General features: G+C 43.0%; 1 protein-coding gene across 1 annotated transcript in view; it reads right to left on the bottom strand.

The window, feature by feature from the left end:
- Positions 1 to 499: 499 nt before the first annotated feature.
- LOC124612775 (discoidin domain-containing receptor tyrosine kinase B-like) overlaps positions 500 to 19,802 on the bottom strand; it is a 260,476-nt gene continuing 241,173 nt past the window's right edge. The window contains exons 14-16 of the mRNA XM_047141170.1: positions 19,500 to 19,592; positions 18,192 to 18,333; positions 500 to 6,675 (exon numbers count right to left, since the gene is read on the bottom strand). Of these exons, the coding sequence (XP_046997126.1) occupies positions 6,352 to 6,675; positions 18,192 to 18,333; positions 19,500 to 19,592 (559 nt within the window). The 3' untranslated portion in view covers positions 500 to 6,351. The remainder of the gene's footprint in view (positions 6,676 to 18,191; positions 18,334 to 19,499; positions 19,593 to 19,802) is intronic.

Genomic DNA, 19,802 nt, shown 5'->3' with positions numbered 1-19,802 from the left:
GCAGACTGGCACAACTGCACTTTTCTCCTGCTGCACATGAAGTGGCCTAGCGGCGCTTCACGGCGAGCATACGTACTGCGACTGGCTGTGTACTCTTTGGCTAGCACAGCCGTTCTTCCGTTCCATTTATCGCGAGAATCGCATCCGGCGGATCGATCTCTCAGGCGGCGGTGTGGTCGTCTGGCTGACGACATCACAGTATGGAGCAGTACGCCGAGCACCGATGGTGTAGGCTAAATGGGCCGGTAAAATACGGTGGGTGTGCTTTATCATCGGTCGTTCATGTCGGCGAGCAACGAGCAGCTCGGTGACAGGATAAAAATTTGACGCCCACTTATAGTAACTTTAAAAATGTTAAGAAATATTCTGAGTGAATTCAGAAACTTAAGAAATATACACACTCTGATTGGCGTAACCTTGATGTCCACTGATTATGAGCTAATTGAAAAGGATTCTGTTTAAAAGGTGTACTATTACTTAGATGAAAGACAACAGTTTTTTCTTGTAGAAAGCGATATTTAACTCATTTATGACTTTATTTTCCTATTGTTTGTGAACAGTGTAATAACAAAACAGTTTTTCTTTTTATGACAGCGTATCTATTCACTCAACATAATTTGTGCTTATATTTTAATCAGACAAGAAATAAGTTTATTTAGTGTTGTACGATAAACCGTTACCTGCATGCAATGTCTCAACACTTTCTGACAGTCTCTTGGTTACTAGGAAGTCTTTGAGAGATTTCGCGTCCTTTGAGGTAGAAACCAAAAGTTAAACATGTGGCATACAATGTTACCAATTCAACAAGCTGTTGAGTGCCACATTATTAATATGGTACAGGTTTCCACAGTTCTTAAAGGTAACGCAACATTAGATACAACACGTAATATAATTGAAATATCGTGAAAAGTCTCACTTTTCAATATGATACAGCTGCAAAAGTAACATTTCGTATTTCCATGTAATTAGTATTATTCACTCTAAAACCTTTAACATCGTTGTTTATCTATATAATAGATACGTATTTTATGAGTTCCATTTTTCAGGCTCGCTATTAAAAATACTATTCACTGTGCATATATGAAGAAATTGCTACAAATTTATAATGATTCTCCACTACCAACATTGCACCACACAATGATTTGCTACGCAACAGCACCTCAGCTTTACTGTTTGCTGACGATCCTCACGGAAATGAAAAACAAAGATGAGCTTTATAAACATATTCAACCTTTGTTTCCTGTGAAATTTTGAAAAGAAAATTCCGAAAATATTAGTACTTTCTCACTATCCTCCTTGTATGTTTATTACTGCCACCCATGATTGAGGAAACACTTGAAACCAGTCGTCGCATTAGACTTGAATACACGCTAATGGAGAGTTGTCAGAATATAAAGAAGTGAGTTTAAGAGATTGGAAGAGGCCTGCCACTGTAAAGTTACTTCAAGTCAGTGACGTTGACGGCACGCAACGATGCGGTACGTACGTAAATTTAAAAACTGTCTCAAGCAGAAAATGCTCATATCAAGTAACTGGTTTACCGGTTAAAATGTTATTGAAATGAACGCAACATTTCAGTAACTAAAAAGAACAAATTCCGTTTTGATCCAATACAGTGTGGTCTTAAATGAAAAAAACATAAGCAGCAGTATGGGTCGAAACGAGGAATGGGAAACTGAGGAGTGATCCAAGACTCCATCCAACAGAATAGGGGAGGTGTCTGTTGGGCGACTACATGTATAAACAAAATGCGCAGAAACGGATGGGGTGGGGGCCGTAGCTACAAAGTAGTGCATGCATATCTTGTCATTGCAGCTACTGTCTGTTTGCAAATAATGTCAACATTTTTTATGGTAGGAATCATACTTCGGCAACACATGAATATGGAAAACATAAAATAGTGACATGAGGTAACAAGAAAATATGAGGTTAATACTTTTTAAAGGAAACGGTAATTTTTCCAACTTTAGCAATGTATGTATCTGTTACTGTAGAAAATATAGTGATCCACGTGAAAGGGACCAGGAGAAAATAATTCATGAAAGAATACTTGACAGTAGACTATGCTTTAACAAAGAATGACAATCGTTTCTGAGGCCACAGGAGAGCCAGTTTGCAATACTGGTACCATGGTTTAATGGTTCCATCTTGGGAAAGTGTTAATTTCTCATGCTTTTGTAAGTAATAGTGACGGCAGTAGTAGTGACAGATGTTACAAATATTATTCTTCATATTTACACTCGTCTCTACTAGATATTTACAATATATTACAAAATAAACTTCTTCATACAACCAGTACAATTTTCTACAATGCATTATCAATAAATACTTCATTACAACCCTACATTTACCGTGAAAGTTTAAACATTTATCAGCTCATATTGCCACTGATTACATCGCTCTGAGGACTATATCTGTATAACGTGTAGTTTTATGTTTAGTTATTGCGTCTGAAAATTACAAGTAACGACAGGTTTGTCGTTTCATAACTAGAATACTCTTTGGCCTAATAATTCAAACAAGCAATATTTACAGAAAGACGTCAGTAACAAAATACAAAAGCCACTGAAACGAAAAACCAGACATCTGCACGGCAAAAATAAATTAAGTTGAAAACTTGAAAGCCCTCCGGAAACGGTGGATGGGTTTCGTAGTAGGCCATACCCGAAGTTAACAAAAATTGTGTTGTACAGTGCACCCATTAGGTTCAAAGTTGCAACAAAATTTTAGTGAAGCAAGCAAACCTACAAAATATTAGAACGGAATGGAGCATTCACTCAATGCTGTCTGAGGCGATATTTGCAGTTATTAGATATAACGGTTAAGTTGTCCAGCACCTGTCGAAAGGCGTATAACTTGCCAATGTTACTAAACTAGGGCAGCTGTCGCTTTGTTACAGGGTTTCCTTTTTCCGTGATACTTCGGTTGCGTGAGAGCCTTCTCCTACGGATCCATCTTTTATCATGATTCGAAAAAGGTTGTTGCAGGAACTAGTAAGCAGAATTGTTGTTTTCTCTCGGAGCGAGTAATCAATATGTGTCAAAAATCGTCTGAAAACTACTTCTGTTCTCCTTTATTGTCCTACCCACCATACATCAGCATCCTTACGTTCTGTAACATGTTTGATTTGCCTACTTGTTCTCTAACATTCCCCAGGCTATCCAAACACCTATCACGCCCCACCAGTTCTGTCTCTCCCACCCCTTCTATAACACTTTGTTCCTCCTACAATGGTTCATCATGTCCCCTATCCATTTCCGAGTCTGTGTATTTGTCAGTCTCCAGCTCTACCTGTACGTCTCTCTCAGCTTTCATTCGCCTATTCATTCTGTTCCTCTCATTTCCTTTCATCTACTTGTACCTTTACACCGTAATCTGTAGGAAATGTTAAGGCAAATAAAGACATGTCCTCGTCTGCAGCCTCTCGATTGAGGTCTGTGTGATCATTTGTATTATTTTAAGACGACATCTAGATGAAACTTTAGAATAGTCTTCCACACGATGACTTATTCCTAATGAGCACAAATCACTGTGTCACAATCGACATAAAAGTTTCTGAGTATGGTACCGCGTCATTATGTATAAAACTACTGCTGCTGGAGAAAAACCAACGTTTCGGCCACGGTTGCAGCGGCCTTCTTCTGGGTCTAATGTCACAAACATTTTAAGAAAATGATTTTCCCCATCAGTCTTATACAAAATTATCTTGTATGACACTCCAGTGGATCTTAGTGGAAGCAACAAAAATACTAATCTTTGATGTCACTAGGCATAATACAATGATAATTATGAATAGAGTACCTTAATATTCCTGTTACAAGGAAACTGGAAGGTTTTATTCCCAGAAAGCGTCACGCTTGGATGAAGACATTCTTTTCTATCTTCTTTATGCGTGATGTGAATCAGGTATCAGATTTAAGTGATAAATAAGAGATAACGTCTAAGGACATCCAGATTAATCATAGGTAGAGGAAAATGATGTGGCGCACATCGCAATACTATGTTTTTCCCCAAATTTCTAGAGAAGAGACGTAATTTTAAAGTGAGTAGTTATTATTGTTCGAGAAAATATTCCCATAAAACGAGAAAAGATTCTTGATATTGTTCCACGGATTCTGGTTTTCATTTGAATGACCTTTGTATTTACATACTTACTGACGCAATTGACGAAATAAACTGCCTTTTCCTAACATTCACAAATTATCAATTTCATAACCATTTGTGAATTATTTACCACGTATTCACTATTTAGGCCAGTCTGAAACTGTTATATTTCCTATTCACAAATAATTTACAAATCAAAAGCACTTATCATAAATATATTCAAATACGAATTCACTCTTCAAGCTACGAAGAAGACTTATTGCTAAAACCTAAAGAACAAAATAATATTTTCACTTCTGTGTAATAAAGAAAGCGTCCGAATGCAAAGTGTTAAGTAGAAAGCAGCAATACAGCTCAAATATTAATGACTGGGAATATATTAGAGAGTTAAATGATGATAATGGCACTCGTTTGCCTTGAATGAAAATAGAATCGAAGGTAATCTTGAATGAAACGAAATCAACGAAGGTAATCTTGAACGTAACGAAATCAACGAATCCTGGGAGAATAATCTTCTAGCGATGCGTGTCTTCCAGGACAGATCAGTGAAGGAAAAGAGTAACGATTTCAGAGATGGTTGCCAGCAGGTACTCGATATAAATACGGAGGATGGAAAGGAATACTAACAAATTGAAGTTTCTCTACAGAACAGGAAATTCTACTGCCGAGGTACATGTTTAAACAGGAGCATTTCAAAGGTTAACCTGAAAGTGAACAGTATTTGTTTTCAGAGCGTGTTGAAGTACAGAAGCGGCATATCGTATCGATAACTGATAACATTGGTCCTCTAACAACACTAAAAACAACAAGAAGAGAATACTGCTCTTTAAAAGGCGACATTCTCGTACATGAGTTTCCTAAGAGAAGTGCAATCTGATAACTAGTATTATTTTATCACAGATAATTGTTAATGTCATCACTGATTGTTTAAATTCTTGAAACCTAAAGCGTTATAATTTAATTTTCATATTCACGAGTCAAAGTAAGATCAATACGTAATTTAACAAAATACTCACAGACTGGTTTACTTAAGTTAATGACGAAAAGTAGAATTTAATGTATGCTTGGTTAGGACAGGAAAAGTAGGTACAAATGCAAAATTCAGAGTTAATTTCGAGATGAAATGAACGGAATACAGGTCACAAAGAAGACTGAAGTTTCTGAATAGTCTACTGTAAGCGACAAGAAGGCTCATTTGCATCTCTTGTGCTAAAGTGGTGAATGGATTACCGTAAAGTATACTGGTTTTAAGTTTGGTTTCCACACAAACTCCTCCAGATGAAGGAGTGAATGCAAACATTACAGCTCTTTCTACAACCAGTCTCTTCGGATTTCGGCGTTCCAAGATCATACAGTCTTGTCTTAGCAAACAAGTTATAAAAGCAATTGCCGTTACGGGAAATAAAATCATCGGAGAAGTTACCGATAAGCATCGAATGGTTATGTATAAAAGTCCTCTTCTTTCAAGTACTGCTGCTACTTTTTCTCAATGCATTTACGCTGCTACTTATTATCTGGTGATAATTACGAGAGGAGTCAGATTACAGTGGTCGTGAGATAATTTTTCGCCCGTTTTCACGGCCTGAAACAAGTGTTACATTTTGAATATATCTTAACATCACTATGTGGTGACCGAGTAGAAGGGATTACTCTTCGTCACTAGTAAAAAAAGATATGTGCATGTAGTGAGTGAGCTACTACCGAAAAGTTACGAGGATTACCTTCAGCGCAAGTAATTCCCATAATTCGAGGGATTCCAAATCTCTTTGTGAGTCCATTAGTATTAAAGTTTTCGTCCATACTTCTTCACAATGGAGAGGTGTAAGTGTTGGCGTCACCTTCAAATGTTCCCTATAACATTTACCAGTACAAATGATTGTGTCAGGGATTCTTTGATAAAAATTTCTCTTCGGTAGAACGCGAAAGTAACACCGAAAAACTGATGAAAAGCTGCCAGATAACAAGTGACAAGAAATTTAAAGAATCACCACATATAGACAGTGAGAACATGTGATACACTGTAAAGTGGGTCTGGAGTAATCATTCAGCTCCGTACATCAATTCAAAACAAGAAAATAATCGATGGCTCAGGTCTGTCCACAGTGGGAAGCAGGAGTTCCTCAAACTTTTAGGCAGCATCTCGTATCACAGCGAGTCCAGATCTCCAGAAGAAGCACCCGAATGTAGGTCGTACAAAATGACAGCTGCGCACGAGCGTCCACAGCACTAGCAGGCGAGGCGAGGCGATCAGGAGGCGGAGCGGGGCACGTAGCCGAGCGTCTTGCGCTGCAGGAAGAGGTGGATCTCGCGGAAGGAGGGCCGGTGGGCGGCGTGCCGGCGGCGGCACTCGTCCAGCAGGTCCAGCACGTCGCTGGAGCAGCGCGGGGGCGGCGCCAGCGGCAGCGGCAGCGCGCACCCGTCCACGTCGTTGTCGTCGTCGCCGAGGCGCGCCAGCTCGGCCAGCACCTGCGCGTCCGACAGCGGCTCCAGCGGCCGCCGGCGCGCCAGGGTCAGCACCTCCCACAGCGTCACGCCGAACGACCACACGTCGCTCTTGGTCGTGTACTGGCCCTGCGTGACAACACAACGAGCGCCGGTAAGCCTTCCGTATCGCTACGCGCAGAGCGCACGCATGGAAGTACCGGAATATTCACTAGAGGTGCGCCACAGGGATCGATATCCGGTCCCCTCCTGTTCCTGTCATATACACTACTGGCCATTAAAATTGCAACACCAAGAAGAAACGCAGATGATAAACGGGTATTAATTGGACAAATATACTAGAACTGACATGTGATTACATTTTCACGCAATTTGGGTGCATAGATCCTCATAAATCATTACCCAGAACAATAATAACGTCCTTGATACGCCTGGGCATTGAGTCAAACAGAGCTTGGATGGCGTGTACAGGCACAGCTGCCCATGCAGCTTCAACACGATACCACATTTCATCAACAGTAGCGACTAGCGTATTGTGATGAGCCAGTGGCACGGCCAGCATTGACCAGACGTTTTCAATTGGTAAGAGATCTGAAGAATGTGCTGGCCAGTGCAGCAGTCGAACATTTTCTGTATCCATAAAGGCCCGTACAGGACCTGCAACATGCGGTCGTGCATTATCCTGCTGAAATGTAGGGTTTTGCAGGGATCGAATGAAGGGTAGAGCCACGCGCCGTAACACATCTGAAATGTAACGTCCACTGTTCAAAGTGCCGTCAATGCCGAGACGTGTAACCAATGACACCCCATACCATCACGCCGGGTGATACGCCAGTATGGCGATGACTAATACACGCTTCCAATGTGCGTTCACCGCGACGTCGCCAAACACGGATGCGACCATCATGATGCTGTAAACAGAACCTCGATTCATCCGAGAAAATGACGTTTCGCCATTCGTGCACCCAGGTTCGTCGTTGAGTACACCTTCGCAGGCGCTCCTGTCTGTGATTCACCGTCAAGGGTAACCGCAGCCATGGTCTCCGAGCTGATAGTCCATGATGCTGCAAACATCGTCGAACTGTTCGTGCAGATGGTTGTTGTCTTGTAAACGTCCCCATCTGTTGAATCAGGGAACGATACGTGGCTGCGCGGTCCGTTATAGCCACGCGGATAAGATGCCTGTCATCTCGACTGCTAGTGATACGAGGCCGTTGGTATCCAGCACAGCGTTCCGTATTACCCTACTGAACTCATCGATTCCATGTTCTGCTAACAGTCATTGGATCTCGACCAACGCGAGCAGCACTATCGTGATACGACACACTGCAATCGCGATAGGCTACAATCCGACCTTTATCAAAGTCGGAAACGTGATGGTACGCATTTCTCCTCCTTGCACGGGGCATCACAACAACGTTTCACCAGGGAACGCTGGTCAACTGCTGTTTGTGTATGAGAAATCGGTTGGAAACTTTCCTCATGTCAGCAGGTTGTAGGTGTCGCCACCGGCGCCAACCTTGTGTGAATGCTCTGAGAAGCTAATCATTTGCACATACCAGCATCTTCTTCCTGTCGGTTAAATATCGCGTCTGTATCACGTCATCTTCGTGGTGTAGCTATTTTAGTGGCCAGTAGTGTACATGGTGTTTCACTGCAGGCAAAACAAACAAGTAACCATAATAAACATAGACCCAGAAACCAATGGTTTCCTCGGTATTGCAGCATTACCTACCTGGCTGACGTGTTGGTGCTGGGTTTACCTTCATTTCCTGCAATATAAGGTATTCGACTATTTGCACGATACTCCTCATGTGAAAGTAAGAATATGTGGTACATGCATGATGGTGCACAGGTACACTTCCAGGCGTGTGTTCGGCACTACGTAGTACGAATCTTCGACAACAAGAGTACTGGTCGAGGTTCGCTAATGCCGTGGCCTGCAAGTTCTCTTACTTGAAAACCGTTGGATTTTATTCTACTAGGATATTATTCAGCTTTGATGAATTCCAGGACTGCTGACCGTGTCGATGAGCTCTCAAGTATGGATTCTTGATGGTTTGTCAGCGTATTTGGAACTGGCCTCAGGGTTTTTGAACGTGTACGGATGTTGATGAGACGATGTGCTGAATGTTGCCTCCACAAGAATAGTGGAGATATGAAGCACTTGTTTTTGTGCATTTGTCCACGACTGCACACCTGCACTTTTGGTCCTCAGGGAGTCTGTTATAATTTCATGGATGTTCATGTATTCAGTTTTAATGCATCATGTCAGGTAAAACATTAGTTCCCGTATCGGTTATTTACAGTATTTGCTTGTTTCATTTCGACCTCTACTCACACCCTTCAATTGTACCTGTCTACATCTACATACATACTTCGCAAGCAACCGAATGATGCATTAAGCGAACGGGGCGGCGGAATTCGTAGGACCGCTATCAGTCATTTCCTTTCCTGTTCCTCGTAGAAACAGAGAGAGGGAAAAGGACTCTCTGTATGCCTCCTTAAGAGCCCTGGTCTTTGAGTTCCTTATGCGAAATACACGTTGGCGACATCAGAATACGTCTGCAGCCCGCTTAAAATGCCGATTCCCAACTTCTCTCAATGGAGGTCCGAGAAAAGAACATCGACTTCCCTCTATGGATTCTGACCTGAGTTCACAAAGGACCTCCGTTATATTCGCGTGTTGATCTAATCCACCCGTGACATATCTAGCAGCCCGCCTCTGAACTGCTTCGATGTCTTCCTTTAATCCGTCCTTGCGGGGACACCTAACACTCAACCAGTCATGAATGGTTCGCACTAGTGTTCTATATGTGGTCTCCTTGGCAGATGATCGATACTTTCCTAAAATTCTCCCAATAAACCGAAGCGATTATTCATATTCAAACCACCGCTCTTACTTGCATGTTCGATTTTATACTGCTACCTGTAATAATATAAATAGTACAAACACTCTATCATAGATCCAAGGAACACAAACAGTTCTCTTTGTTGACGATGCAAGTATTACACTGAAGCCCCAAAGAAACTCGTATAGACATGTGTATTCAAATACAGAGATATGTAAACAACCAGAATACCGCTCTAATGTCGGCAATGCCCATACAAGATAACAAGTGTCTGGCACAGTTGTTAGATCGATTAGTGCTGCTACAATGGCAGGTTATCAAGATTTAAGTGAGCCTGAACGTGGTGTTACAGTCGGCGCACGAGCGATGGGTCACAGCATCTGCGAGGTAGTGATGAAGAGGGGATTTTCTCGTGCGACCATGTCACTACTGTACCGTGAATCCGGTAAAACAGCAAACGTCCCACATCACTGCGGGCGGAAAACGTTCCTGGAAGAACGGGACCAACGACGACTGAAGAGAATCGTTCAACGGGACAGACGTGCAAACCTTCCGCAAATTGCTGAAGATTTCAATGCTGGGCCGTCAACAAGTGTCAGCGTGCTAACCACTCAACGAAACATCATCGATATGGTTTGTTGGAGGCGAAGGCCCACTCGTATACCCTTCATGACTGCACGGCACAAAGCTTTACGCATCGCCTGGGCCCGTCAGCACCGACAGTGGACTGTTGATGAGTGGAAACATCTTGCCTGGTTGGACGCGCCTCGTTTCAAATTGTATCGAGCAGATGGACGTGTACAGGTGTGGAGACAGCTTCATGAAGCCAAGGACCCTGCATGTCAGCAGGGGACTGTTCAAGTTGGTGGTGTCTCTGTAATGGTGTTGAGCGTGTACACTTGGAGTGGTATGGGACTCCTGATAGGTCTAGATACGACTCTGACAGGTGACACCTACGTAAGCATCCTGACTGATCACCTGCGTCTATTTATGTCCATTGTGCATTCCGATGGGCTTGGGCAATTCCAGCAAGACACGCCAGGAATGCCACAGATGTGCTCGAGAAACATTCTTCTGAATTTAAACACTTCCGCTGACCACCACTCCCCAGACACGAACATTATTGAGTAATTTGTGGTGCCTTGCAACGCGCAGTTCATAAGAGATCTCCACCCCCTCATAGTCTTACGGATTTATGGACAGCCCTGTAGCATTCATGGTGTCAGTTCCCTCCAGCACTACTTCAGACATTTAGTCGAGTCCACGCCACGTCGTGTTGCGGCATTTCTGCGTGTTCGCTGAGAGCCCTACACGATTTTAGGCAGGTGTACCAGTTTCTTTAGGTCTTCAGTGTATTATGGCGGCAGTAGAATCCTTCTGCAGTCCGCTTCAAATGCCGATTCCCTAACTTCTCTCAATCGTGGTCCACGAAAAGAACATCGTCCTTCCTCCATAGATTCCGACTTGAGTTCACGAGGCATCTCCGTTATATTCGCGTGTTGATCGAACCTAGCAGTGAGAAATCTAGCTGCCTGCCTCTGAATTGCTTCGATGCATTTCTTTAACCCGACATTGCGGGGACACCTAAGACTCGATCAGTAGTCACGAATGGTTCGCGCTAGTGTTCTATAGGCGGTCTCCTTAAGTCGTGAGCGACACTTTCCTAAAATTCTCCCAATAAACCGACGTCAGTCATTCGCCTTCATAACACCGTCCTTAACTGCCTGTTCCATTTCATACCGCTAACTGTAATAGCAAAATACACTGTATGAACCATGTGTCCAAGAAACGCAAGTAGTTCTCTTTGCTGACAACGCAGATATTATAATCTCCAGTAATGAGGAAACTTAAACACTTCTAAAAAAATTTCTTGAGAATGTATAACCGGTCACTACAAATGCATTGTCACTAAATTAGGTAAAACACAGTATACGCAATACATTATTGCATAAAGCCTGTCCATAACATTAGAAGCAATACATGAAGGTAAGTGAATAGCTGAAACAGAATTATTATACATGTGAACTTGTCTGCATCATGCATTACATCGCTGGACAGTTTTGTCCCGTGGCCATTTCCATATGCAACTGAGTTAGTGAAACGTGTGTCGTATTTAAACCGATGCAACTGCTTTTAAGTCAAAGGTGACATTTAATATAGGCGCTTACCGATCTTGATCGTTATCAGATATATCACGACCTTTTGATCCCTAGTTATGCTTTACCACTTGCCTAGGCAGTGAAATCCTCTTTTATGTTCTCTGCCAGAGAAATTCGTGTCCACCATATTTCGTGTGGTCCGTTCCTATCAGTCATCAATTCCCTGAAGATTTAGTTGACATTTGATTATGGAAATCGTCTCTTGGTAATTGCAACGCCTTGCATGTAAATTACGCGGGCATACAATTTTCGTGAGGTAAATTCAGTATCTGATTATCAGGGGTCTGTGGAAGTCCGAATTGAAACCACTGCAGAAAGTTATCAATATCAGGCTTCGAGACTTTTCTAGGTAGTGACTATTGTAACCGTCAGCGCCATAAGCCCCCGTAAGAGTGTCTTCTGAAACACTGATGCCATCAGCATCACTGAATGACACGTTTTTGTTTCTGAACACTTGAATCATTTTAAATCAGAGGTACATGTTTTTCTATTCATCTTCCAGCTATTTAAAGATTGGTGTAGCGTCTGGGACCGAGCACCTTGTCAAGGGCGAAGCTGGTCGGCTGTTCGTGCGCTACTGCCGCGAGAATGTATAGAATGTGCGTCTAGGCGACCACGCCTCGTCATAGGATCAGAGAACGCAAAGTGCGGAAGCTTTCCCATGCTGCAGAGTAGGATAGGCGGCCATCCGTTGGGGATCTCAGGAGATAGTACAACGGTGGTGCAGGAAACGCGGCTAGTAGCACCGCTGAGTGCACACTGTTGAACGTGGGGCTTCGCAGCAGACGACCCCAATGTGTTCCCTGCTGACTCAACGACTTCGTCAATTACCATAACGGTGGACACGGCATCATCGAGATGGGACCGTCGAGCAATAGAAACCTGTAACTGGGTAAAATGAATCCTGGTAAAATGAGTCAATGGTCGTGTTCGGATACACCGCCTGGTATTATAATGTGGGGAACATTCACCTCGGCTTCCACAGGAGCCGTGCTAGTAATCTAGGGAAATTCGAGTTCCGCAGAGTACGTGAATATTATTGCATACTAACTGCATCCGTTCATGCTTGGCGTCTTCCCTGACGGCGATGGAAGCTCCCAGCAACGTAACAGTCCGTGGCAAAAGGCCAGAATCGTGCTACAGTGGTCCGTGGACCACGACGGTGAATTTGGCCTAGTACACCAAATTAGCATGGCCCACATTGGATGCAAAACATCTGGGAGCTATCCGGCGCTAGCTCCACGCAGGGGATTTGCTTTACGTGTGCGTGAACATCTGATGCCACATGCCTTATGAAACATACCAAGGACTTCTCCAATTCCTGTCACGCAGAATCGCTGTTCTACTGCGTTCCAAAGGACGACCAAAACGCTATTAAACTGGCAGTTATAATGTTTTGTCTTATCTTTGTGTATGTACATATAACGCATACTGTGGTGGAATCAGGCATGATACATATTAGGAACCCTTAGACGCCTGTGGCTGTCGATCACTTCATTTATAAAGAAATCATAGCCCCGTTTGAACAGATTTCTACGTGAGCAGTATGTGTTGTTTGTTGTGGTCATCAGTCCAGAGATTGGCTTGATGCAGCTCTCCATGCTACTCTATCCTGTGCAAGCTTCTTCATCTCCCAGTACCTACTGCACCCTACATCCTTCTGAATATGCTTAGTGTATTCGTCTCTTTAACTCTCCACGCTGCCCTCCAATACTAAATTGGTGATCCCTTGATGCCTCAGAACATGTCCTACCAACCGATCCCTTCTTCTAGTCAAGAGCAGTATGTTTGGTGTTCCAAAACGATCTTTACAACCTTGATCATGTATATTTTAGAAAAGACTGTAGTCATGTGTGGCTTGCGGCATAATTTCGACGCACATTTGATGTTCGTTTTTGATTTTCTCTTTTTGCTGTTGCCTTTTTCACACGACTATCACGTGCGACCGTCGGACACTGGTATACGATGTTCAAGGCATCCGGAAGTGTCACGAACAGGACGAGATCTGAGCTTCCGTATACAAGTGATGCAGATATGGAACGGATGAAACAGCCATTTATCCAGAGTCCAACCAAATGAAGCCCAGAAGTGTCTCGCCATTTACAACTACAATTATACGCTGTGCACAGATTGCTGCACAAGAGACTGACGCTTCAAGCCTACAAGATGCAGCTGCGTCATTTACTTTAACCTGATGACAGGCCGAAGTGCAAGACATTTGCAGTTGAGATTCTGAGTTGCATTGGCGATGACCCGGACTGTCCGAAAACGATGATGTTCACGAACGAAGCTAGCTTTCGTCAGAGCAGCTATTGCACACGTTAATGAGGACGTGGTAGGTCGGACTGGAATATTTCTTAGGTTGTCTGCATGCTATAAATGGCGCACACAGTTAAAGTCTGTTAAACGGTACTAACACTTTAGTTGTGAGTGAACATTATGCATTAAACTGTACTTTCTACATACTCCCTTTCACAAATGTACGTGAGTCACGTTGTACAGTTCATTTTGGAACATCTGCACTTTGTGAATTACAGCTTTCATTTGATATAAACGGAACAACTTTGATGTTAAAAAACACCGATTCATTATTTATATAAAGTTACTAACGGAGTACCCGGCACAGCCCAGGTATTTCTATATTCTAAATTTCTATTAGTTTATCTCCTCAACCCCCTCCCCTGTCCAATTCCTCCATGACCCCCCTCTCCCCTCCTAGTCTCCTTCCCTCTCCTTCTAACATTATGTCTGTCCATGTCCTCCTTCACTCTTCTCTGCGATCATTTGATCCTCCCTCCTGTCTGTCCATCCTTCCCTCCCTTCTTTGCCCATCTACCCTCTTCTCTCTCTACGTTACCATTCCACCCCAATGGGTGGCTGGAGGTTCTTATGCCCACATTATTTCTTCCCAGATCGTAAATAACGTTTGAAACAAATGTGGTTAAAACCGTTCATGGCATTTAGTATGAGCATTTAACGCATGACTTTGCACCTGTACGCACATGTCACATATATCTGCTATATATTTAAAATATTTCACACGAATTTCTGCACGCATGTCACCTAACGTCGATTTAGAGTAGGGTTTTGTAACATATACTGTATTCGAACATTATGAAGTACCTCGAAGAAAACGGTTTATTAACACATAGTCAGCACGGTTTGAGAAAGTATCGTTCTTGTGAAACACAACTAGATCTTTATACTCATGAAGTAAAATGTGCTATCGACAGGGGATGTCAAATCGATTTCGACACCGTTCCTCACAAGCGTCTTCTAACCAAACTGCGTGCCTACGGAGCATCGCCTCAGTTGTGCGACTGGATTTGTAATTTCCCGTCAGAAAGGTCACAGTTCGTAATAATACATGGAAAGTTCAAATGGTTCAAATGGATCTGAGCACTATGGGACTTAACATCTTAGGTTATCAGTCCCCTAGAACTTAGAGCTACTTAAACCTAACTAGCATAAGTACATCACACACATCCATGCCCGAGGCAGGATTCGAACCTGCGACCGTAGCAGTCCCGCGGTTCCGGACTGCAGCGCCTAGAACCGCACGGCCACCACGGCCGGCCATGGAAAGTCATCGAGTAAAACAGAAATAATATCCCGCGTTTCCCAAGGAGGTGTTATAGGCCCTCTATTCTTCTTGATCTATATTAACGACATAGGAGACAATCAGAGTAAGCGTCTTAGATTGTTTGTAGATGATGCTGTCATTTACCGTCTTGTAAAGTCATTAGATGATCAAAACGACTTGCAAAATAATTTAGATAAAATATCTGTATGGTGCGAAAAGTGTCAATTGACCCTGATTAAGGAAAAGTCTGAGGTTATTCACATGAGTACTAAAAGAAATCAGCTAAATATCGATTACGCGATAAGTCACACAAATCTGAAGGCTGTAAATTCAACCAAATATTTAGGGATTACAATTGCAAATAACCTAAATTGGAACGATCACATAGGTAATGTGGTGTCACCGCCAGACACCACACTTGCTAGGTGGTAGCTTAAATCGGCCGCGGTCCATTTAGTACATGTCGGACCCGCGTGTCGCCACTGTGTGATCGCAGACCGAGCGCCACCACAAGGCAGGTCTCGAGATACGGAATAGCACTCGCCCCAGTTGTACGACGACTTTGCTAGCGACTACACTGACGAAGCCTTTCTCTCATTTGCCGAGAGACAGTTAGAATAGCCTTCAGCTAAGTCCATGGCTACGACCTAGCAAGGCGCCATTAGCCTTACATAGTTTGAAAGTTATCGTATGAAATGTCTCATCAAGAATGCTGTATTCACACACATGAAGAATTAAAAGATAAGTATACGAGGAGCTGCATACTTTTCTTATGAGAATTCACTACTTATCCTGTTCCAGAAATCACGCCCGTCTGCGTTAGATAGCTTCCATTTCGGCCTCCTCTATCTACAAGGTGTTGGCACATTTACCAACACATCAGGTAATATTGTGGGTAGAGCAAAGCAAAGACTACGATTCATTGGCAGAACACTTAGAAGGTGCAACAGGTCTACTAAAGAGACTGCTTACACCACGCTTGTCCGCCCTGTTCTGGAGTACTGCTGTGCGATGTGGGATCAGCATCAGGTGGGACTGACGGATGACATCGAAAAAGTACAAAGAAGGGCAGCTCGTTTTGTATTATAGCGAAATGGGGGAGATAGTGTCACAGACATGATACGTGAATTGGAGTTCCAATCATTAAAACAAAGACGATTCTCGTTGAGACGGGATCTTCTCATGAAATTTCAATCACCAGTTTTCTCCTCCGATTGCGAAAACATTCTGTTGGCACCCACCTACATAGGGAGAAATGATCATCACGATAAAATAAGAAAAAATCTGGGCTCGCACAGAAAAGTTCAAGTGCTCGTTTTTCCCGCGTGCCGTTCGAGAATGGAACAGTAGATGGCTCAAATGGCTCTGAGCACTATGGGACTCAACTGCTGAGGTCATTAGTCCCCTAGAACTTAGAACTAGTTAAACCTAACTAACCTAAGGACATTACACACATCCATGCCCGAGGCAGGATTCGAACCTGCGACTGTAGCGGTCTCGCGGTTCCAGACTGCAGCGCCAGAACCGCGCGGCCACTTCGGCCGGCGGAACAGTAGAGAGACAACTTGAAGGTGGTTCACTGAACCCTCTGCCAGGCACTTTATTGTGAATAGCAGAGTAATCACGCAGATGTAGATGTGTATCTCTAGCCAATTTCGCGCTTCACTTACGGTCTCACGTAGCTCTATGACGGCGTTCCTCCTGAGGTTGACGTCGTTTCTGCTGAGCTACGTGGCGTACTAGAATGATATAATTTTGCAGGGACATCCAGCGGTATATGTGCGTCCTGTCTGCGAAATGTTATGGACAAAGAAGAAGTAAATTAAAATATCATGTAAGATGCAGCTGTTTTTTAGCCATTTCAGTGCTCATGACGGCACATCTTTTGATCTCTGTCTCCTACAATGATATAATTTTTCTGGTACAGTTAGTGATCTATATGAATAGTGTCTGCAAAATTTTTCACGAATACAGTGAGCAGTAAAGAAGAAATTAAAATGTCATGATGCATGCAGCAGTTTTACTGCATGAAGAGCGAAAATAGAGTAAGCGATAAACTTTTTCCTTCCATGTGGGCTGTCAGCGAGAGAAAGTTTCGTAAAGATTTGAAATTATATGTAAAACTTGTTGCAAGTCACTAAGTACTCTTATTCTCAAATACTGGATGAATAAAGTAAGGGTATTCGCGTGTCGTGAACCACGCTGCATTCCACCTTTGATAGGTAGATAGTTCTTATACATACAGAGATTCTTTCGAGACACTGATATGTGTGTCACGTTTCGTTGAAATCGATCCCGTGGTTTAGGAGAAGATGTGGAATATACATACGTATGTATAAACGTACATTAGTTTTTTATAATATGTATGGATTTATAATAGCATTTTCATTAATTTTGTGATATTTATGTAAAAACAGGTGCAAAGTTTTTTACATACTTTCGTAAGCAGCTGCACAAATGTGTAGACTCTTTATTTACAACTACAGTATCTCTGTTGTTCTACCACGCACATGGTCGGTAGAGCTGTTACTCTAGTGAGTCTTGTGTAATCGGTTGTAAGAAAGAGATACGTTTCTGCATCACAGCGAGTTGTAATTCTGTGAAAGGACGGAGTTGTAAATCTTGTCAAAGTACGGAGGTGGCTTATTACTATGGAAAATAGAGAAGACAAGAACATATAGGGACTATTATTATTTACTAGCAGGACCTTCCTCTATAATCCAAATTGAACTGCGTAGGTAACTCCTTCGAACTGACACAATCTGCGCCAACAGTTACACTTAGAAGAAGACAACGAAGCCAACATACACAGCAATTAAGTACGTATTTTATAATTTAGCAGTGTGGGAAAGAATACATTCAGTTTTACCGAAAATGACAAAACTCTGCAAAGCTGATACGCCCTTGGAGATACAATTCCTGTTTAAAGAGAGTATTACAGTACCTACAAGATGATTTCCAGTTACTGAGTGCGGCCTATCGAACTGGCGCAGCTGGGCGACCCGCAGTTAACAGTGACAACTTAAAGCGATGAACTTCGTAAGGACTCACCTGGAGCACCGACTCCCACGCCATCCACCGCACCGGCAGCCCCGTCACGCCGTCCACCTTGCAGTAGTCGGCCTCGTAGAGTTCGTTGTGTGTTCCGAAGTCGCACACCTTCACCTGGTAGCCCTCGCCGACCAAGCAGTTCCTGCACATCCAGTCAACACGACAATGACAAACCATACAATTGTGCAACAGCCATCATCACGTTTGCTTTAGAGTAAAAAACACGACTTGAGTTGGAGAATTATAGCCAGTACAGGTTTGGTCGAAAATGTTCGCCGATAACGCTCGAAATGCTTGCATCAAGGCGCAACTATCATGTACCACCATATACGGGGTGACAATTATTGAACTATATGAAGGAAAACGTAAATTAGTTACAAATTACGGTGTGCACACTCTTTATTGAACGTGTAAACGTCATTACAGATATTCGGATTTAGGTTATGACACGTTCGACTTCCCCACCATCATTGAAGATGATGTGCCGCAGACGAATAGCGAAATTACGCATGATCCGCTGAAATAATGGAACATCGATGCTGCCTGTGACCTCCTGAATGGTTGTTTTCAGCTTAGCGATGGTTATTTCTGTACACCTTGTCGTTAATACAGCCCCACACAAATTAGTCGCATGTGTTCGGATCCGGATAATATGGCGGCCGATCGAGGCCCATGCCAGTGTACTCTGGGTACCCCAGAGCCAGAATGCGGTCCCCAAAGTGCTCCTCCAGGACATCAAACACTCTCCTGCTTCATGGGGTCGAGCTCCGTCTTGCATGAACCACATCTCTGTGGAAATCAGGATCACTTTGGATAATGGGAATGAAATCATCTTCCAAAACCTTCACGTTCCGTTCGGTAGTCACCATGCCATCAAGGACTATCGCACCGATTATTCCGTGACTGGACACTGCACACCACATAGTCAACGGTTGAGCGTGAAGTGACTTCTCGATAGCGAAATGCAGATTATCAGTTCCCCAAAAGCGTCAATGCAGCTTACTGATGAACCTATCCAAATGGAAGCGGGCCTTGTCGCTAAACCAAGCTACAATGCGCATACTAATTCGCATCATGTCCCGCGTCCAACAGTGAAGTTTGAACGTCATAACGCAAACCGTTCAGAAGTTATGATGATTTTATTTCATATAGTTCTATAGTTGTCACCCTGTACTATTGGTGTCTGTTGTTTTATTAACTTTCATGAACGACTACTGTTAGGCTTCTTATCACAGAACATTCTAGTGTCAATCAAACTCTCGCGAACACCACAGGCGTTAGTAACTTGCAAATAATATAGATTTTTACCTTGTGGCAAGATCTCTGTGAACGAAGTTCAGCGTTTCGAGGTATCGCATTCCAGATGCTATTTGGCAGGCCATATACAGCAAACAGTTAAAGCTGAAACAGAAAAATTCAGTGTTTACTACTGCAACGGCCTCACTAATCGTCACAGAACCTTATTCACTACATAATAATACAAACTACCAAGCATAAATTTACATTAAAACAGCAAAAGATTGTGTCGCTTCGATTTTCACCTTAAATGCTGAATAATTTTCCAGGAGGAATCAAGGCTTAATATAAAGGCTGCACTGACGCAGCCTTGTA

This window comes from Schistocerca americana, chromosome 4, assembly GCF_021461395.2.
Source record: "Schistocerca americana isolate TAMUIC-IGC-003095 chromosome 4, iqSchAmer2.1, whole genome shotgun sequence".
Lineage (NCBI taxonomy): Eukaryota > Metazoa > Arthropoda > Insecta > Orthoptera > Acrididae > Schistocerca > Schistocerca americana.
The sequence above is the reverse complement of the archived record's forward strand: the minus strand, read 5'-3'. Positions and strand labels throughout refer to the sequence as shown.